A 20,618-nucleotide genomic window follows, 5' to 3' on the forward strand; every position below is an offset into this window, starting at 1 on the left:
ACTAAGGTTCCCTCACTGAGGCCCCCCTTGGTGCTCCCTCAAGTTAAGGTAGCTCTAGGGCTACCTTCAGGCCTCCTTACCTTGCTACTACCCTCCTTTCCTTTCCGACAACCATTGAAGCGTCGCCGGCGCTTCAATGGTTGTCGGTACTTAAGAAAGAAGAGGGAAAAATCTAGGGACTTTAGGTAGGCCCCCTCATCGCACACCGTTCGTGCTGCCGTCTTCAAGGAATGGCAGTTCTTGTTTGGATTAGGCTAACAATGGCATTCTTCACATGCCATGCGGGCTGCTTCCACAATGAGACAGGTGCGGTCGTCCGGTTAAGAGAAAGTCACATTGGTCTCAGCGAACACGGGTGCAGCCGCATGCGCTACAATGTATGCCAAGAAAACCCTCCTTTCCTTTTCTGCGAATTACCTCAGCCACTGAGATTAGTAATCCGTCGTGATACAGGCGAATGACCTGTGCCTGAAAGCTGGCGCCTACTCTGTGGCAACATGACTATTTTAATGCGTTGTAGAAGCAAGCCCGAACAATAAACCTTTTGACGAGCTTACTGTGCGGAGTTGAGCTTGTACGAGCCTAATTTATATGTCCAACAAACATGATCACTGGTGAAATCGAGCCTAAGGTCAAGGAACCCGACAGAATCTTAGAAGGGAATACCACGTGTTATGACGACGGACGATATTCTTCAAATATTCCGACCATTTGTGACAACTCAGAATGCAACTCCGAGGCACCACACTGTAAGACTACTAAGAAATAGTGCACATATATCTGAATAGTATCAGGACTTGGGTTCCTGGGAACCGCTGCTGTAAGAATTTCTCGTTTAGCAAAAAAAAAAGAAAAGACAGGTCAATCCACGAAGGCGCGATGTACGACCCGATAGACGCGCCCTTGTTTCGAATGTAAACACAATAATTTACTTGGACATGAGTACATTCGATAATAATAATAATAATATCTGGGGTTTAACGTCCCAAAACCACGATATGATTATGAGAGACGCCGTAGTGGAGGGCTCCGGAAATTTCGACCACCTGGGGTTCTTTAACATGCACCTAAATCTAAGTACGCGGTCCTCAAACACTTTCGCCTCCATCGAAAATGCAGCCGCCGCGGCCGGGATTCGATCCCACGACCTGCGTGTCAGCAGTCGATCGCCATAACCACTAGACCACCGTGGCGGGGTGTGAGTACATTCGAGTCAAATTTGCACCAAAGTGAGGAGATTTCACAAGCTTAACTCTGCTTGGTTATGAAAATCAATTTCACCCACGTCTTCAATTCTTTAAACGATCTTTATTACTCGCTCCCACATAACAGGCCGTTGAAATGCATCAATGAACGCACTGAGCTCCAAGGTTGCCCGACCATCCTGTTTTTATCTTCTGCAACAGGCGAAAGTTTAGTAAATGGAAAAGGCTGTGCACCCATATTGCGAAAAAGCAGTGTATACATTCATCACTGTGCACAAAAAAAAAAAAAAATATTCCTTATTCTTGCTTGAAAACGGACGTTTAGTCCGTATTTCATACGTACTCTCGATCCCAGACTTGTGAAACACGCACCTTACCTTACTGAGGCGGCCCTTAGGAAAGGAATGTTGAAGGAAGCTTTTAGAATACGCTGGCTCCCTCAAGGAGCTCCTTAAGATAAGGAGGCATCAAGGGCTCCTCACGTAAGGTGAGGAAATGGTCTGACGTAAGGAGTGTTTCAGAATACGGGCCTAAGCCAAGCGAAACGGATGACTCAGACAAACTTTTCACGGGTTATCTAGCCGTTGCCCCTTCCCGATACTGTTACTGCTATGGAAGTTAAGCGGGGGACAGACGGTCCGATTTTCCATGCGATCCTACAGCCGACGCGCCGGTGGGGGAGAGGGAATGGTGGCTGTACGATGCTATGAAAGGTCACCATTCCGGTTTGCCCTCCGCCGTGTCGAATCGCATAGAAAATCGTACCGTCTGTCTCGGCCTTTACTTCATACACTCCGCTTTTCGTGAACCCATTCGCCGGAAGCACGGCGGTCACTATATCGGAGGTTTTGTTCATCTTTCCCCCTGAAGTTGCTGCCGCGAAAATAAAGAAATTGGGTTTTAGTAAAAATGTCAATACTCCGGCGAGGTAGATATTTAAAAACTTGCGCCACTTCGCTAAAACACGAGCTCATTTGTCTTTTTCTCTGAAGTGCACTTGTGACAACGTAATATAATTTAATAGAAGGATTAGCCGTATGTGCCGTCGTTCTAAGAATTAAACTCCGGGGTTTTACGCGCTGAAACCGCGATATGCCTTAAAGATAAGGTGTACAGGCAGATTACGGGAGGTTCGTTAAGATGCGTAGGTTCTGACGATCCAAGAAAAAGAAACAAAAACGCGAGGCCTGCATACAGCCTCCTGAAAAAGAGGACGAATTTGATGATAGCAAATGTAATGGTTAAAACTGCTCGATATTATTACCAATAGCGTGCGTCTTTAATTAACAATTAGGCAGGTTACGGAAGAAAGAGAACACCGTTCGGTGTGTTCATGCTGACGTTTTTAATTTGAAAAGCTTGGCGCTACGAATGTACCAGGCGTCTGTCGTACATTTTAAAATAAAAAGAAGAGGCGTGCTATTCCAGAAGACATTTTCGGTGGAGGCGAAAATGCTTCAGGCTCGTGTACTTAGATTTATGTGCACGTTAAAGAACACCATGTGGTCCCTCCACTACAGCGTCCCTCATAACCATGACGTGGTATCGGGACGTAAAACCGCAACAGAAATAAATCCCTAAAGACGTCGTAATTAAGGGCTGTGTGCTGATTTTGACCAGCGGTACTTGTTGTTCGGTTAGTCGTTGATACCTCAAGCTACAGTGTTGAGGCTGTAGGCACAACAAGTCTCGACAGGACTAAAGCTCACCATTTTATTCGTTTCTTTCTGAAGTTATTTGGGACAATCCTACAAATGTGCCTTTCATTTTCATCACTAGGAGCTTGTTTATGATATAGGGGGTTGATATTAGTGAGAGAAGTTGAATAGGTAGACATTAGTGATTTCACTCCAGCCTCCTATATCTCACATAGAGCAATGTCATGGCCGGAACGACCGAGCTGGGACGGGAAAAATAATCCCGTCTCGTGAGAATAAGCGCTCTTGCACAGCCTATGGATCATGTGCTACCTGTATGAAGCATCTACAAATGTAGGACAGGGTATCAGGCTGCTGCAGTTTAGCGAGAACTCTGTCCATAAATTCCGCACACTGCTGAAGCACAGGAAAGCGGATTGGCTCTCGGCGCTTGCCAGAACGCGGCTTATAAAAGGAAAACTCTCACAACCGCAATAAATCAACAGGTCTTCAACAGCGTATAACATGTCCTAGTCGTCACAGTGTTCATTAATCGAACGAGGAGCCAAGTTTCATTACCGCTTCAATATTTTTGCCAAGCAGCAAATGGTCCATCTTCCAGAGCGCCACTTATTACAGGTAATCGTACAACATGCTTGTGTGCGTGCCCTGGGCCCCTTTTTATTGTGTAACAAAGGGTAGTGTTCATTTGAAAGTGCGTAGCCGGGGTGGAAGGAGGGCTAAAGTCCCTAGATTTTCCCTACAAATCTAGGGACTTTAGGGAGGGCGTGTTGGCAAGGGATCGAAGAACTAGCAGGAAAGGTTAAATCATGTGTCGACAAAACTAGTGCTTGGTGCATACCCAAACTTCAAACATGTGCACAACAAAATTAGCCCAGTTGTTATTAATAGCGCAACTCATACTATCTCTTTTGAATGAGCAGTTACCTGACAACCATCGCTACACATCAGACATGGTAGTTTATGTGTATTAAGTGTATAAACAATGATTAGCCAGGACACCCTGTTTTCCGGCACCGCTACCAACATAATTGATGAGGAGGCCCGGGACAAAATAAATGCGGGAAGGATGCCAACTCTCGAACCCTTCCCGCGCGTTCAATAGCAACAGTCTTCGATAAACTCGTGCGAAAGTACAACAAAGCCAGATAACGCGTTGCGTGCAGCAAATCGAAACACAGATTCGCCGGAAGCCGGTTTATTTGACGTGACAAAGAGGGATAAGTTTCCCTTGAATTACAGTTGACAAGAATTTATATTTTTCTGGCAGCGTGCACATAAAATAAAATATTCCTGTTGTCCATTACTGAGGTTCCTCCAGCAGAAACGAGAAAAAAAAATTACACACGCATATTTTCCGTCTTGCGTTGCCGAAAGACATGACAGCTACTCATCGTTCTTCGCTGGCCCCAGACTTAAGCTTGTCTTGGACCCGCGCTTCCAGTGTCCAGAGCCGTGTCAGCAGTTCTTCGTACTGGTACAATTTCCGCTTCATGGCTGGGTAGCCGAAAGGGTACCGGATCGCCGTATCTGTCAGATTGATGTTGGACTCCACTACGCTGTCGTATTTCTCGATGTTGTCCAGGAAGCATTGCAGCATCACTTCTCTCAGGTGTGGCGGGCACAGCGAGGTTCCCTTGAGGCAGCCTTCGATGGCGTCGCACACGGCCACCCTGATCGTCTCGTGTTGCACCATGAGGCAGGACCGGTCGCAGTCTTCCTGCTCGTCGCTCCAGTATGGTTTCTCGGCCATCAGAGATTGGATCGAGACCAGGACGCTTGCGATGGACATCGCGGGGCTCCATTCCACCGGGACTCCACTCCACTCTGAGGTGCCCAAAATGTTGAGACACACCTGGCCGCTCTCGAACAGGTTCGGGTGGAAGCTCACGCGACCTCCGTCGGTGTTCATGAGGCGGACGCGGGGCGGCTTGATCGGATACTCCGGCGGACACTGGATCAGGAAGTGGAAGAAGCCGCCCTCGTACGGCGTGTCCGCGGGGCCCACAACCAGCGCGTGGATCCTGGTGATATCGTCTTCCCTGGGCGCGATGTACACTCCCGGCGGCGGATCGGTGATCAGGTCCATGATGTCGTGCTTGCAGCGCGACAAGCACTGCAGCGACGTCCCCTCATGCTCGAAGTTAACCGGGTTCCATTGATCCGGTGCGAGCGGGGAGAACTTCCCGGCGTTTTCGTTGCTGCGAGATGCGGTGCTTGACGAGCATGGGTGCTGTGCTATGAGCGGGCCCTCGGTCTCCGGCGAAGGTAGCAGCCCTGTGACAAGTGCAGTGATGTATGCGTTACCGAAAAATAGTAACTAAATACGTTACTCGTTACACTAAAGAAAAAGGAACGCGTTACCGCCCCACGTTACCCATAAAAAAAGTTAACGCATTACTGTTACCGTTACTCCATGGTCAGAAATTCTATTCAGTCCAACTTCGCAGCAGGAACCTAAAAATAGCAACTTCATAAAGCTTATATTTATATTTCACATAAAAGATCTAGCCGAAACAACAATTTTACCCGAAGTACTGATTTAACAAGAATAATTTGCAGAAATGCGCTCTGCATTGGTAGCACTACAGTGGCCTAAAGTTGACTGTATAGTTACATCTGATGACTTATGACTATGTGACACATGGGGAAACCATTGTTTGCAGTGGGACGTTCAAGAAAAAGTCATCGATTTTATCATCAACGCTCTCAGCAACAAAAACATCACTGAAAAAAATTTACACTAATTATAACGGCGTGTTTCTACTTACAAAATACATGCACAAATTTTGCAGCAATAAATAAATGCTTAAAGGGCATAAGTCTGGGGTAAAATATTTTCGCACATGAACATTTTTTTTTTTTTCAGTTTAACGTGTATAACTACCGCAAATATTGCGACTGTGTACGTGAAGTTTCAGGGTTAGCCTCGCTCACTCAGGTATTCTATAACGAGAAACGTAGTCGCAGTTGCTGATAGCAAGAATTTTGAATACTTAGTTTATAAACAGTGCTATAGTATTGCAGAGACAACTTCCTGATGTAACTACAAATTGCTGAATGTACGCAAAGTAAGCAACATTTGGCTTTCAAAGTTTTAATCAGACAGTTTGACTCGCTTGTTAGCGCATACGTCCGCACCTACGCTAAATAGGAGCTGGCCGGATGCGTTATGTGGTACTCCTGTATTCACTTCCAGGAAGAGCTGGTAAGCGGGCAGAAAGTTTTGCTTGAGCCCGCTCATCGCGATATCACGTTGCACCAAAGGTACCGAGTCAGTCGCTCATCTTCAGTTGGCGATGATGTTGAGGAGGTATTTCTGAAGAAACCATCCTCCGTTGTGTTGGAGCTCACACCGAGTCTTGATGTCCACAAGCCAAGAAAATCTCGGCAGCTCGCTTTTAGTAGTTACGAGGACTGCATTTCGCTTCACTACATCGACAAGCGACGACAGCTTGAACCTCGATATCAAGGTAGCCGAAACTATAGCACATTAATTCAAGAAATTTCGGCAATTTGCTCCCTATTGGAATTCCACCCCCCCCCTCCCCACACACCAAAGGAAACCCGCGTGAGGTCCCTTTGTCAACGTTTGAAGGGCCGACAACAGTCCGCCGCTACGACATGGCAACGTCGGGGCGAGCTCTGGAAAAGTGCCTCCTACAATATTAATGACTTTTGTGGAAACCTCCCGGGATAATTAGAATAAAAAGGAACGAGTAACGCGACACCTCAAGTTACCGAAAAATAGTAACGTAAGTACGTTACCCGTTGCAGTTCCGAAATTTTAACGAGTACGTTAGTAAGTTACTTAAAAAAGTAACGCGTTACCGGTAACGCCGTTACTTGTAACGCGTTACCGCCAACACTGGACAAGTGGGTCCCGAGTCTCGTCATCCGACAACTCACTCAGGTTCATGGTGCTCGCGTTGCCGCTCTCGCTGCGGTAATATGCGGCGTCTGAAGGAAGTGGATACTCTTCCACAAGCGGGCCCTCGTCGTCCTTATACCAATTTAAGAGAGAGGTGAGGAAGGTGGACTCACGTTCTTCTGGAAGCTTCATCTTGAAGAAGGTAGGATGCTTGTCACGCGGACGATACTTTGATTCCTTTCCCGTATACACGGATACTTCTCAGCTTGCTTCGTCGACTGCAACGAACAGTACGTCTACTTTCCAAGGCGATAGGGGTACTGGTGTGTGGTGAGGAGGGACGCTTATATGGGCAACCCGTAAGGGAGAGGGGATAGTGAACAATACAGGGGGGCGGGACGCAGAAAGGCTCCCTGAACAATGAAGTCAAAGGTGTGGGGGTGGAGCTTCGGCGGATCTACTTAGGGGCTTGGTATACGCTATCGTGCGCGTTTGGTACTGTTGTGGCAAGTGAATTCTCCTTGGCACAACCCTTGTAGGCGCCCTTTCCCATGTCGTCTTATATATATATATACATATATGCGCTAAAGGAAACTTTGCTGCCAATGCGTGGCTCGGGCGACTCCTCTGCTGTCGCATACTAGTTTGTTAAAGTATTGGACAAGCACAAAACTAGAAATAGGCATATGGACGTACACTCACTCACTTAGTCACAGCACTTCAATACAAACTAATGTTCACTCAACAAAAAGTTCACAAAGCACAAATAGGAAAGAAAAAAGAAATGTCCAGAAATAGCGAAGTCTTCCTTGAATGGTCGTTCTGCATCTTGTGCTATCCACTATGCATGTAATAGCAGCGCAGTAAGAAGTATATACTGAGTTGTGTATAATTTCCTTTGTTCGCTTAGACAACCTTTTGTGGGTGGCGCTCGGGCCCAGCTTTTTGAGATCAGTAGACGGAAGAGGCAGAAGGTGACGAGCGCCCAGATGACGACGCAGACGTTATCGCGCCTTTTAGGCACACCCAAAGGGTGCGGCATTCTGACACGCGCGAAAACGCTAAACGATAACGTATAAAACTAAGCACATGCAAATATCTTACTAGCTGCTTTTTATTCTATGTTTGTTCGTATTCAAGATCATGTTATTTCTTGCTCGATAGTAACAAAAAATGTATTCAGAATAGGGCATCTGTTCTATTTGGATACTAGACCGACGGTGCAACTAAACGCCATGGCTACTTATGGGTACTTTTCTCTTGAATGCTGACTCCTTTTGAAATATGGCCAACAGAAACCTTGCGAGACAACACAGCACAGCTTAACTTGTCTTCCACCCTGCCTCTACTTTTTTCTATCTCTAAGCGGGGAATGCAAGGATTCTTTGGCAACCCGAAACACTCCTTCACAAACTGGTTTGTCCACTGCCATGGGCGCACACTTTTCTCATTCCAGAGAACGTACACAGCAACACAAAGGCTTTACAAATGTTACTGTAGGAATGTCATGCCTCCTAGCTGCCCTGCACACAGTTCCGAGAACTGAAAGAAGGAGGGGAGTGAGGGGGAGAGCTCTGCAGGTGGGAAAGAAAAATGCGGAAACTAAAGTCCCTAGATATTTCCCTGTTCTTTCTTAAGTACCGACAACCATTGAAGCGCCGGCGACGAATCTCATTGGCTAACGCTCGTTTTCGGTAGCCATGTTTTTCCTAACTCTTTTCCAGCACCTGGTGAAACGCGTCCCCCATTCACTAATGACAGGGTGTTGACGGGAGGAGAAAGGCGCGTCGCGGTAGCATATTGTCCGTTGAAAGATGCGTGGCTAATGTACTTAGACGCACATGGCTTTGTAAATCTTCCAAGTTAGGAAGAAAAATGGCGTCGCACGCCAGCTGCGCGTGAGAGAGGGCCGTGAAAGGAGGCAGTTGTCGGTACTTAAGTAAAAAGGAAAAATATAGGGACTTTAGCGGAAACGAAATCCAGGGACCATTCTTCCACGGGAGCAATGGTTCTGTCTCCTAGACTGTCGCCCATGTTTCTGCATATACAAAAATTTTTGTCCGACATGCAGCTTAACGCTTTTTGCAGTTAGCACGACGTTCCCCCACCTAATTTTGAAAAGCCTTTGTGGATTTCGCATATCTTCTCTGCATAGTGGTAGCTGGAACACACCACGTCGTTCCAATGCACGAAGTAGTATGTGAACGAGTTTTTTTATTGTAAACCAATCTTTCCATGATAGCTTGCTTAGAGACTTGTGGAAATGGCCAACTGTTTTGCGGAGTAGGCCAAGCAAGTAGGGCACCTTTCTTTGAGCCGGAAAGACCGAAAGTACGACAACGAACGGACAATCGGGCGTGTTGTTAAGCAATTATTTGTTTTGAAACAGTGCCACCATACGACTCGGAAACTTCACATTCACTTAATGTCTGTTGATATTTCACGTGAAATCGAAACAGAGAACGCTTGTTCATTTTATTTGTGAGAATATATGCTGGTATTGACAAAAAAGTGCTATATATGAACGGTTGAAGAGCGCTGGCGTTCAAGTTAATTCAGTGAAGAAAAACTGGCCGCCTTTTTACAGATGAGGGAACCATGCACATACGAAACAACACGTCCGTGATTACGCATGACAATGTTGACCAAAAGAGAGAGAGAGAGATAAAAGCGAAGGAAAGGCAGGGAGGTTAACCAGGTTGCACCTGGTTTGCTACCCTACACGGGGGAGGGGGAAGGGGAGAAAAAAGAATAGAGAGAGCAAGGAGGAAAGAGAGAACAAGTAATACGCGCGCACACATCAGTGTTCACCACACACACAGAGACAGTCACAACAGAGAAATATGACATCGGTTCCTCTGCGGTTGTCTAAGAGTATACGCGTTAACAAAGGCTTGCGAGAACTGGCTCCAAGGAATCCAGAACTTGTAGAGCACATTGAGCTGATGGAGTGGTCAATCCGTTGAGGAGAGTGCGCATCGTGGTCATGAGAGACCTCAACACAGCGAGGACTTGTAGGTTTTTGTCGTGGCAATCATCTGTGGACGATGGTGTACATTGCGGGCCATTCGGCATCGGCTCTTTATGAGCGCGCAGTGGTGGTAGTGAGGGCCACGCGACATCCGCCGCCGCTTTTAAAGCCTCTGCGTCTTTCCGGCTCTCCGATTGTGATGCAGTGGGCGGTGGTGGTGGTGGTGGTGGCGGCAGTGGTGGTAGCTGTCGCTTCAGAGAAGTCTGACGGCCTGTCGGTGTAGGAGGTCGCGTTGTCCGTCCAGACTGGGCAGCAGTAGTCTTAGACCTTCGTCGCCGACGCGAGCGTCGTTGTCTATTTCTCACCACATCAGCAGCCTCTTTGTGCGTTGAGCCGTCCCGTACCATCTGTTTCATGACGCTCCATTCCTTTTTCACCAATGGACAGTCCCTTGATGAGGCTTCGTGTGGTCCATGGCAGTTGGTACACTTCAGGGCAGTTGCTCGGCAGGATTCCGCATTGTGTGGCTCTGCACAGCGGGGGCAAACCGCCACGTTCCTGCAAACTCCGCTTACATGACCCATTTTTTGACATTTACGGCACTGGAGTGGTCTTGGTGTAAACGGACGGACCACGTGACGAAAGTGTCCCACCTTCACGTGGGATGGCAATATGTCTCCTTTGAAGACAATCTTTACGCAACGCGAGTTGCCCAGACGTGAGACTTGGACGATGTTGCTATGGTCACTAACTTCCTTGATGAGCATTGGAAGGTTGCCACAAGGAATGGAGATGTCGACATCGTATATGACACCTACCACCATGTCCTTGTTAAGTGGAAGGTGAGCTCGAACCTTGATACCGTCGAAGTCTGTGACCCTGGTCAGAGCAAGCAGAGATGCCTGGTGTATAACGTCGATGGCCAAGACATTCTTGCGGGGGTTGACTCGAACATCCTTGATTTCGTTTGGAGCCAGAGCCTCGAGTTTCCTCGAGATGGTCTGCCGATTCAGGTGTCTCAGATTGTCCGATGGCGTAACAGGCACAAATAAGACGGTGTAGTTCGTTGAAGCCACCTTCGGCTTCACAGTAGATGCGGTTGAAGCTGGTGAAGCACCCATAGATCTTCGTTTTGGTTTACGACTGTAAACAGGGGTGAATTCATCGTCAGAATCGTCACTGCTCACCGAATACAGTTCGGTGGACTCGCTGTCGGCGTCGCTGAGTTCACTGTTCCGTTTCCTCGAGGGGCCCGCCGACGGCGGAGGCATGCCTGGAGGGTGTGCAGGCCAGTCTACTTCCAGTGTAGCCAAATAAAATACCGATGGCTACGCGAGGAACATGAAAAATCACCAAAAACTGTCACCCGGTAAACAAAGCGCTGTGCAAGAGGCACACTTCGTCGTCGTCCAATGTTGACCAAGTTCTTCAACAACCAACCGAGGACAAAAAATTCTTAATCAGATAGGTGAAGTGATAGTGGACTCATGCATCGATCTTCGGCCACCCTATTCAAAAAAGGCTTCTATTATCTCTCTTTCATTCTTCCTTCTCGTTTTCTTCAGGAATCCTGACTTTCAACTTTTTTTTTTTATTTTGGCGGTGGCGCGAAGGATGATTTTTACGCGCCAAGTTCATAAGGCTTAACTATTGATTTTACTTGTGTGATATCTGTGATTGGCTAGGGGCGATTGCTCTCCACAATCACTGCTGTAGAAAAATTCTGCCAGATTTGAGGCCTTAACAGTTGCTGCAGTTAAGGTGGCAAACCCAACCCTCAATTTTTCTTGTTAATATAGGATCGGTCGATCATCATTGCGGTACTTGTCAACGCTTTTGTTTGGGACAACGAATGTCGTTGAAACTAGACACATAACAATAACACCCGACAATTAGGCTTAGGGAACTCTGTGAGTTGCATCCTTGTATCAAGGTATGGCAAGAGGCATCGAAAACCAGGACGACACAGGTGCCTTTTGCCCATTCTGATGTGTTGTCTTTTTTTGGATACACACTGCCATAAGCTGTCATTACTGACTAACTAGCCCACCAGTACGTAGTTCGCTGCGGTGGTATACAGTGGTTACGGTACTCGGCTACTGATCCTAAAGTCACGGGTTCGATCCCGGCCGCGTGGGTCGCCTTTATATGGAGGCGAAATGCGAGAGATCCGTCAACTGCGATTTCAGGGCATGTTAAAGAATACCTAGCGGTCGAAATTTGCAGAGTCCTCACCTGCGGCGTGCTTCATAATCATGCCGTGGTTTTGGCACGTTAAATGCCAGAAATAATTCTAAACCCGTACGTCATAAGACCGATGAATAGCCACGCATGCTGCTTATTGCCACTTAAAGAGCTCGCGTGGCTATTGATTCAACGATGCTTGTCAATTAACAATCAGATGAAAACCATTTTTGCGTTCCTCCCCCGCCGGCCCTATTTGCGTGCGTGCCGCCTATTTGAAACACTGATCTACGAATCTGCCTTATTCCCCGCCACTCCGAACAATCCAAGAGCTGAAAGTGTCCAGTATCAAATGGATACAAGAAAACTCCCGAATATCTGCTCTCCCCAGTCTCTGACGTATAATATCCACGATCTTCGATAGGCTTGCGGCGAACAAATAAAAAAAAAATCTGTCAAACATGGCGTTACATGCACAAGGGGCACACGAAATAAGAATACACATTCAATTGGAGGTTGTTTATTTAAAATTTGTTAAATGTGCAAACAAACTTCAATCTGTCAGGTAGCAATTTCAATAGTTAAATGAAGCAACGGCGTGGTATAGCACGTTCATACATTTATTAACCATTGCAGGGTCGATTTTTTTCGTGAAATTCGTCCCAGAAATGTGTATTTTTTACTGAGCAAATAAATTCCTCAGACAAATTTACTTCAGAAAAAAAATTGTCGAAAATCTGTTTTGGGTAACCGTAAAGCAGAGTTGCCAGTTTCGCTTATAATAAGCGGATTTGGGTTTCGTTTTTCGCGGAGTCGCTTGTTGCGTTTTTGGGCTTTGCACTTTTGAAGCAAATAGAGATATTTTAGTGATCATCACGTTCATTATAGTGCGTTTGTCGGTGACATTGAGTAGTTCAGTGTTCAAGTCAAACATACGTTGGGGGAATCAATAAGTAACGGTAATTATGCACTGCCAAACGTGCATTCAACCGAATGCAGACTACCCTGGAGACGATGCTAAGAAGTAGATATGTGCTTTAGTTCACAGTTGCGCATGTTTTCGCTATACAACATAATTAAAGTGACTTTTTCAACTCACCCTCGAAAGGGAGTGATATTTTTGTTATTATAATTAAAAATATTATCAAGAATGCGAAAAGTAATAAAATTACCGCTTCATTTGGGATTGTTCGCGAAAGCCGCGCCACTTTTTTGGGGGCTTCTTTTGTGATGAATATTCCCTTGGTAGCTCGCTAGCATCTGGCAACTCTGCCGTAAAGTGACAAAAAATCGTTTGTGTTGTTAGATAAATATTGTTTATTCGTGAGCAACACTTAAATAAGTTCTTAAAAAACATATATGACTCTTAAAAAATTGCACGTTAAAGTAAACATCTGTGTAGCTTACAGGCGTACAAAAATATGAGCACGAAGTGGCGGCAAGTGGAAACGCGGGGGAAGGTGGGGGGGGGGGGTAGAGAAAGAGAGAAAAGCCACTTTTGATCCAGTCAGCATCGTCTCACCGCGCGCGCTTTTGAGAAGTCACTCACTCATCAACATCTGAGTCTTAACTCGTAAGTAACTCTTGGTATGACGGGCTGACATTTACTGAATCAGATTCTGGTTCGGCAGTCGAGCGGCAATTCGGAGCAATCGCCACTGCACTCACTTGCGGCAGAGAAACCGGCGTGCACTTCCATAGTGAAAGCAAACTGCGTGGGTGAGCGCACTGAAGAAAACTGTGTACAGTACAAACCCGCTGATACGTTTTTGAAGCAACCATAAAAATTAAACGTAAGAGCCGGGAAACGCAAGAGCCGAGAAACAGGAAAAAGGAAAAAAAAGTTTAGTGGCACAGACTTTCATTTCAGTGTTTACGCTTGAAAAGCCTGGTGCGTTTACTCATGCCCGAGCCAAACGAAAAGTTTTTCGAGCACATGCATGCAGTGTCATGTCTAAGGTGGCGGTTCAACTCCTGAGTAGTTTCGTTCTGAGCCACCAGAAGACGCCACCAAGTAACGTTTGGAAGCGGCAGCCGTGGCTCAAAGCGGCAGCCATGACTCACGCTATATATATATATATATATATATATATATATATATATATATATATATATATATATATATATATATATAAATATATATATATAGTCACCCAGCCAGCGCCTAGGTGCAGGTCACAAGGAATGTCGAAGCACGTCATTATTGCCGGTGACTCAAAGTCAGTCCGATGCGCAGAGGCAATCAAAGAAAGGGTGAAAGGCGATAAGAGAGTTTCGATAGGGACGTTCCCAGGACATACGCTGGGGACAGTCATATGAGGCAAGCGACTCGCAGCTGAAGCTAACAGACGCAACCTCGTGGTAATTGCGGCAGGGCTAAATGACGTGTTCTATAAAGAATCATCAGGACCAGTGTTGGCGGTAACGCGTTACATTTTTCGTAACTTAGTAACGTACTCGTTACAATTTAGAAACTGTAACGGGTAACGTACTTACGTTAAAATTTTTCGGTAACGTGTGGTGTCACCCTACTCCTTACTTTTTCATTCTGGGGGTGCCGTTTTCTCAGAGCTCGCCCACACAAATTATTTTGTCGCAGCGTCGGTATGCATAGCGTCGGACTGCTGTCGGCCTGCCAGGCATTGACCAAGAAAGCGCGGGCGGAATCGCTGTTTTTTTTTTTTTTTTGGGGGGGGGGGGACATTGTGGGGACCAATTTCTTAAGACGCGCCGACTCCTTGTGTTGAGGTTTGGGCCATCGCCACACAAAGCTTGATGAAAGCCGCATAATTCGCCATGAGAAACTGTACGGACATGCTTCTCGTGGAAGTGGATGTAGCAGATGGATTGCTGTCACCTGCGCCTTTTCTTGCCCAAAAGACAAGGCGTCCGAAGAGAAAGCGCAAGGGCTGGTTTACTCCATACCACGCGCTGATCCTGAAATGTTTTACGTGGGGGAAACGAAGAACTCCTCCGAGAGGCTGCGACAATATAAAAATGATGTCCGCAAGTTCGCGTGACAAAGGAGCACACTCGCTGAGCATAGCATGGTAAACGACCACCGCATCGAATTCGACAACTCCCGTGTCGTCGACTTAAGCGGCTTTCTGTGGAATTCTGGCCCATCCAGACGACAGCCGGTAACGTCAACCGGTCTACAGGTGCGCTGCCCATCGAGAGTCTGCCTTATTGTGGAGAATAGGCGTGACCCCCAGCTGGAAGAAAACCCCGAAAAAGAATGCGAGCGGGACGCGAAACGTGGAATTTTTTCTTGTAACGCAAAAAAAAATCTTTTTTTACTCACTACCTTAAAAACCTTAACCGCGGATAAGCTACGGTTACGGCTAACCACGGTTACAGATAGCTATACGGCAGACATTACCGCAAATAGTGTACTAATCGTGGTTATTGCAAACGGGTGATTCCACGAGAGATCGACACGCATCCGAAAATAGATATTTTAGATTTGATTGAGTATTTTATATTTTATGCATGTCCCATGCCAGTAGCCCGAAAAGGAACTTAATTTTCTTATTAACTGCATAATTTACGAGGGAAAAAATGTCAAAAATATTCAATCCGGAGGGACCAATTTCATTACATGTCGTTCTCGAAAATTAACGACGTTGTAAAACAAAAATATTATCGTTACAAAGAAGATATTTTGTGTATGAAATGTATGCGCAGCAAAAAGTAAAGTAACATTGTTTGAAACTTGTAGAGCTAAGGAAACTGTTTTTGAAAGTGTCTAAATATGCGACATTTTATAGTAGCTACTAAGTTGATAAGGCTAATCAACTTTGTTTAAAATATAAATTTTGCTTTTTCTATCTGCAACTGCAGCGAAGTTTCTGGTTATTGAACTCCTGAGCGAGTGAGGCTGATCTTGAACACCCTCACATAAACGCTTGCAATTTTTGCGGTAATTATACAGGTTAAAGTGAACAAAAAATGTTTATGCACAGATATTTTTTTACGTGACTAGCCCACATAAGCATTTCTTTACTGCTACAAAATTCGCACATCTATTTTGCTACCAGAAGCACACCATAAGAATTTTTGTAAATTTCTTGAGATTTCATTGATGCTTTCTTTGCGAATAGCGTTGATGATTGAATCTCATATTCTGTATAATGTCACATTGAGAAAAGTGGCTTCACCATGTGTCACAGTCAGAAGCAATCACACGTAACTGTAAAGGCAACTTTAAGCCACAATACCATTCCTTACGTCCGGTACATTTGTGCAAGTAATACTCGTTAAATCAGCATTTTGGGTATATTCGTTGTTTGGGTTAGAAGTTTTATGTGAAGCATAAATTTCAGATGTCAATTACTGTTATTGTGGGTCCCTGCAGCAAAGACACATCGATTAAAATTTATGATTGCGGAGTAACGGCAGAGGTAACGTCCGTTACTTTTTTTCGGTAACGGTAACGGTAACCCGTTAGATTTTTTTTCTAGGTAACGTAGGGTGGTAACGCGTTCCTTTTTTTATAGTGTAACGAGTAACGTATTTAGTTATTTTTTTTTTCAGTAACGCCTACAGCACTGATCAGGACTAGCAACGACCTTGGTGAAAGGGGTCCATTAAAGTCCCTAGATTCCTAGTCCCTAGAAAGGAGTCCACTAAAGTCCCTAGAAATCTAGGGACTTTAGGGTCGATGACATGCGCACCGTGTCCCCCCAGGTGCAAATTGTAGTATGCACAGTACCGGAAGTACACTGTAAACCACTTTACATCCTTAAGGGGGTTTCAAGCAGGCAAAACACCCTTTTGCCTAACCAAAATTTGCAAAAATTAGGGTGTAAGGGTGTTTACCTCCCCCAAAATAGCCTTTACGGGGTAATGCTCTAACTAAACACCCTTTAGGAGTTAAGGGTGCTATGGGTTATCGAAACACCCATGGCCGATACCACAGCGTGCCAGATGATAACTGGGACTCGCTGATTAAAATATCGTTGGATCTTAGGCGAGCAAAATAAAACTTCGTTTGGTTCTAGTTCGTACATATTCTTGAGATTAAATTGCAGCGCAAACGCGCTTCTTTGTCCTTCTTACTTATTCTGTACTTCTTTGTCCCTGCTATCTGAATCTGAATATGATTTCATGCATTCGCGTATCTAATACACTATCGTCCTTTTTACACGTTTTGGTTTAAAGCTATTGTTGTGTGTGCGTGTGCGGTATACGGTTGACTTGGGCTTATATGTGCATTGGAGCATGACAGAATAAAGCAGTTGTTAGTCAACGATTGTATAGTACGTTTCTTTTCTTCGCGGGTGTCTTGTGCGTTTCCACGGTAATTTTAGCCTGAAGATTCTGGTCACAGTGTAAGATATATACTTCGATGCTGGTCCAGCCGTCTCGTTTCTTCCCTCCGGTGGCAAAAAACCTGCAAGAGCCAAAGCGTTCTCGTTAGCTCGCGCTACCACGAGCCACGGGACTCTCTTCTTCTTCCCTGGCCGACTGCCCGCTTGTGGCGCGGCGCTACAATCACAAAGTGGAAAACTAGCGTGGATCGCCAGTGATATGCCGCAAACGCCGCGCGGGCCACGATGCAGCATGGCCCGAGTCTCGCATACTTTTAATTTCGCCACGTGTGGGGTCCCACGTCTTTAACCCAACGCGGCGTGCGCTTTCATTGTGCCGTTAGATCCTTGGGGAGCGACTGTTGTCTAAGGCAGCGCGCTACGGAGAAAGGGGTCGCAGGTTCAGAATTTGTTTCTCGCGGAGGTTCAGAGCGCTTCAGAATTTCTATTGCGATAGCAATTATATGGATCAGTCTCGGCTGGTTTTTGTCCGTCCCCGTCGCCGCCGTCATGCACCGTATAAGTATGTATATGTATATATATGAGCCCCAAAGAAAAATAATTCAGAAAAAATGCTTCCGAAGCGTGGAATCGAACCAGCGACCTCTCGTTCCGCAGCGCGTGACGCTAACCACTACGCTACACTGTAAACGAAAATTAGCCGAGATGGGAGCTTTTCCAGCATATGAGCCCCTAAAACCCCCATGCCCCAATCATTTACTCCGTGGTAGCGGGGTGAAGTCGGCACATGTCGTCGTAAAACGCCCCTTGCTTAATGAGGGAGTTTATGAACGACATGACCTTGTTAAACTCCCCACGGAGTTTTAGATCACGTGGTTAGAAACTCCCTATGGGAGGTTTTAAAAAGTATTTTTGGTCGTGACGTGCGTGTCACGTGGTCAGAAACTCCCTATGGGAGTTTTAGAAACACCATTTTTGGTCGTGATGTGCGTGCGTGTGTGAATGTGCGTGTGTGTACGGGCATCTGTTTGCAGCGACGATTTGCAGCGAGGATTTGCAACGGCCGGTTGGTTGTGTAGACGTGTAGGACTATTTTCTCCACTGAACCGTTCTGGTCAGAGACAAGTTCAACTCGCGCCAGCGTCCGACCGCGAACACATCGAGCTGGCTGTCCCGTGTTTATTCTCCCGTCAAGCGGCAATGCCCATGCACACGAGTGCAAGCCTCCGACACGCCACGGATACCTCGCTTCAACGTGCCGAGTTACGAAGAACTGCGAAGAATAATTTCATCGGTAACAAAAGTAAGCTGTTGCGATCGTCAGCGGGTTGTTTCTGGAGTTTCACCGGCTAAAACTTCGAAGCAGTAAGAAGTAGGCTTCGCTACGTCGTCGGCATCAAGCCGGCCGGCGGCCGGTGTGAGCTGCGCCGGCGACGCGCTCGCCCCGATCACCGGCAACGCTTGCTTCTCGGAGTGTCACCGAACCGATGTTTCACCGGCTGCAACTTCTAAGCGGTAAGAAGGCTTCGCTACGTCGTCGGTACCAAGCCGGCGGCGCGTAGCGAACTCGCACAGTCACACCGGTCGCCATGGCGAGTTCTATATACGAGCTCGCACCGGCCACCGGTGAAGCAAAGAATATGTTTCACATAAAATAAAAGCTGCTGGAATGAGTAAGTTTAAATTGTCTCTTTGTGCCATGCAACCACCGTTGTCAAACGTATAGCGAGAAGGCGAGCGCCGATACGAGATAGATTGAACCAACATGCGGCCGCCGCTGCACTGCGAGCAACAGGAACCGCGACTACGAGCCGTCTCGTTCGTTGTAAGTGCATCGCTCCGTAGCTTAACGCGGATAGCGGACACCTGTTTTTTTATTGTGTGTGTAAAATAACGGCGACGAAAACTGCACAGCAGCAAGCATTTTGTGATCGCGAGCCGCCGTTCGTCGTATAGCCGTGCCGTACTCCTGCGAGAGGCCTAGCGACGCCGTCAGCAACAACGCGGTATACGTGGCGTTGAATGTTAGGCGGGTTTATAGTAAAAGACGGGTGTACCTCATTAGTATCTATAAGCCCACCACAAATATACACGTACGCCATGAATGTTTGGTGCATAATTACGCGGAAAAGGAGTGTCCCATCCGAGCTACATTGGAGGTCAAGATGTGGTGCCTATATATACTCGGTGACCAGAGTTTGGTTGTGAAGCGCGGGTGGCGAGCGGTTGTCAGTGTGAGTGTTGTATTGCTTTGCGAATGTTGTGTGCATGTTTGTGTGCGTGTGATCGAGTTTGCGTGTTTCGATGATAGTTGAATTAAAGATTCTTTGGTGCATATTTCCACAGCGAAAAGCATTTTTTTTTTCGATGGTTATAAAAATTTACTCCCATACTTACCTGGAAAAGCTCCCCTATGGATGTAAACAAATACTCCCATCAGTCCATCCAAAACCTCCGTCCTTAAGGGGGGTAAATTTTTTACTCCCCTGGACGGGGTATATAAAACCCCCATCGGGGCGTGCGCTAGAGGACAAGTCCATTTACTCCCATCTCGGCTTTTTTTTGCTTACAGTGTAGAAAGCGCAGATCCTTCAGGTAGCTAACAGCGAGCGTTATATACATACCGTTTACTGCTGGCAGGACTCAGAGACGGCAGGCGCTTATAAGCGTTTCTTCATTACCAGCGAGATGGCGTGAGGAGCGTGACGTAGACGGGCTTAGAGTGCCTCGATGCGCACGCCCCCCCTTAGAGTGGTGTCAGCTTTCGAAAGGGCAGGTGCCGCCTCCACGGCCTTGGCGGCAGCGTAGCCGCCATTTTGAATCCCCCGCCCGGTCACTTGTGCGTGGCGCACGTGCTGTTTTTAGGTCGCTGCTCGTTTCCCTCCAGTTTTATGCGCTCGCTACCGTCATCATGGCCGGGTGTTGCGTGCCGCAGTGCACCAATCATTCCAGAAACGCTGGGAGCTGTATCGTTTTAGAAGATACGAGGTTTCTTTGGACAGTAAAAATCAAACGTGACAAGCGGCATCCGAAAAACACTTTATGCACTTGCAGCGTAAGTTTCTGGCCGGTATTTCCAATGCACACGCAAGGATACATTCTGCCGGTGTTAACCTTCCGTAATAAATGGACACACTGATATCAGCTACATGCTTAAAGGGGTACTGACACAAAATTTCGCGGCCGAGATAGCCTGCTGGATCGATTTCCGTGTACGTGCGTGTACCATCGCGAAATATCGACAGCGAATAAAGCTTGGAAGGTATTTTATATGAATATTGAAGTTCGCGTGCGCGATCCAGCATTACAGGGCGCACCTATTGCATTGACACCCTCGGAGGTGACCCGAGGTGACCCCCCTACTTCCCCTACGTAACCGTTGTAGCCGGTACAACAAGTTGTGATGACGTCGTAGCCGCCATTTTTGTTTTGACGCGCTCGCCGCTGCGATGTTGA

At 46.6% G+C, this 20,618-nt stretch overlaps 1 protein-coding gene across 1 annotated transcript; it reads right to left on the reverse strand.

The window, feature by feature from the left end:
- Positions 1–4,253: 4,253 nt before the first annotated feature.
- LOC119381969 (ubiquitin-conjugating enzyme E2 Z) lies at positions 4,254–6,926 on the reverse strand. Its single transcript, XM_037649717.1, has 2 exons — positions 6,773–6,926; positions 4,254–5,140 (listed from the first exon to the last, which is right to left on the reverse strand). The coding sequence occupies exons 1-2, from the start codon at positions 6,924–6,926 to the stop codon at positions 4,254–4,256; spliced, it is 1,041 nt and encodes a 346-aa protein (XP_037505645.1).
- Positions 6,927–20,618: the final 13,692 nt, after the last annotated feature.

This window comes from Rhipicephalus sanguineus, chromosome 2 (genome assembly GCF_013339695.2).
Source record: "Rhipicephalus sanguineus isolate Rsan-2018 chromosome 2, BIME_Rsan_1.4, whole genome shotgun sequence".
NCBI lineage: Eukaryota > Metazoa > Arthropoda > Arachnida > Ixodida > Ixodidae > Rhipicephalus > Rhipicephalus sanguineus.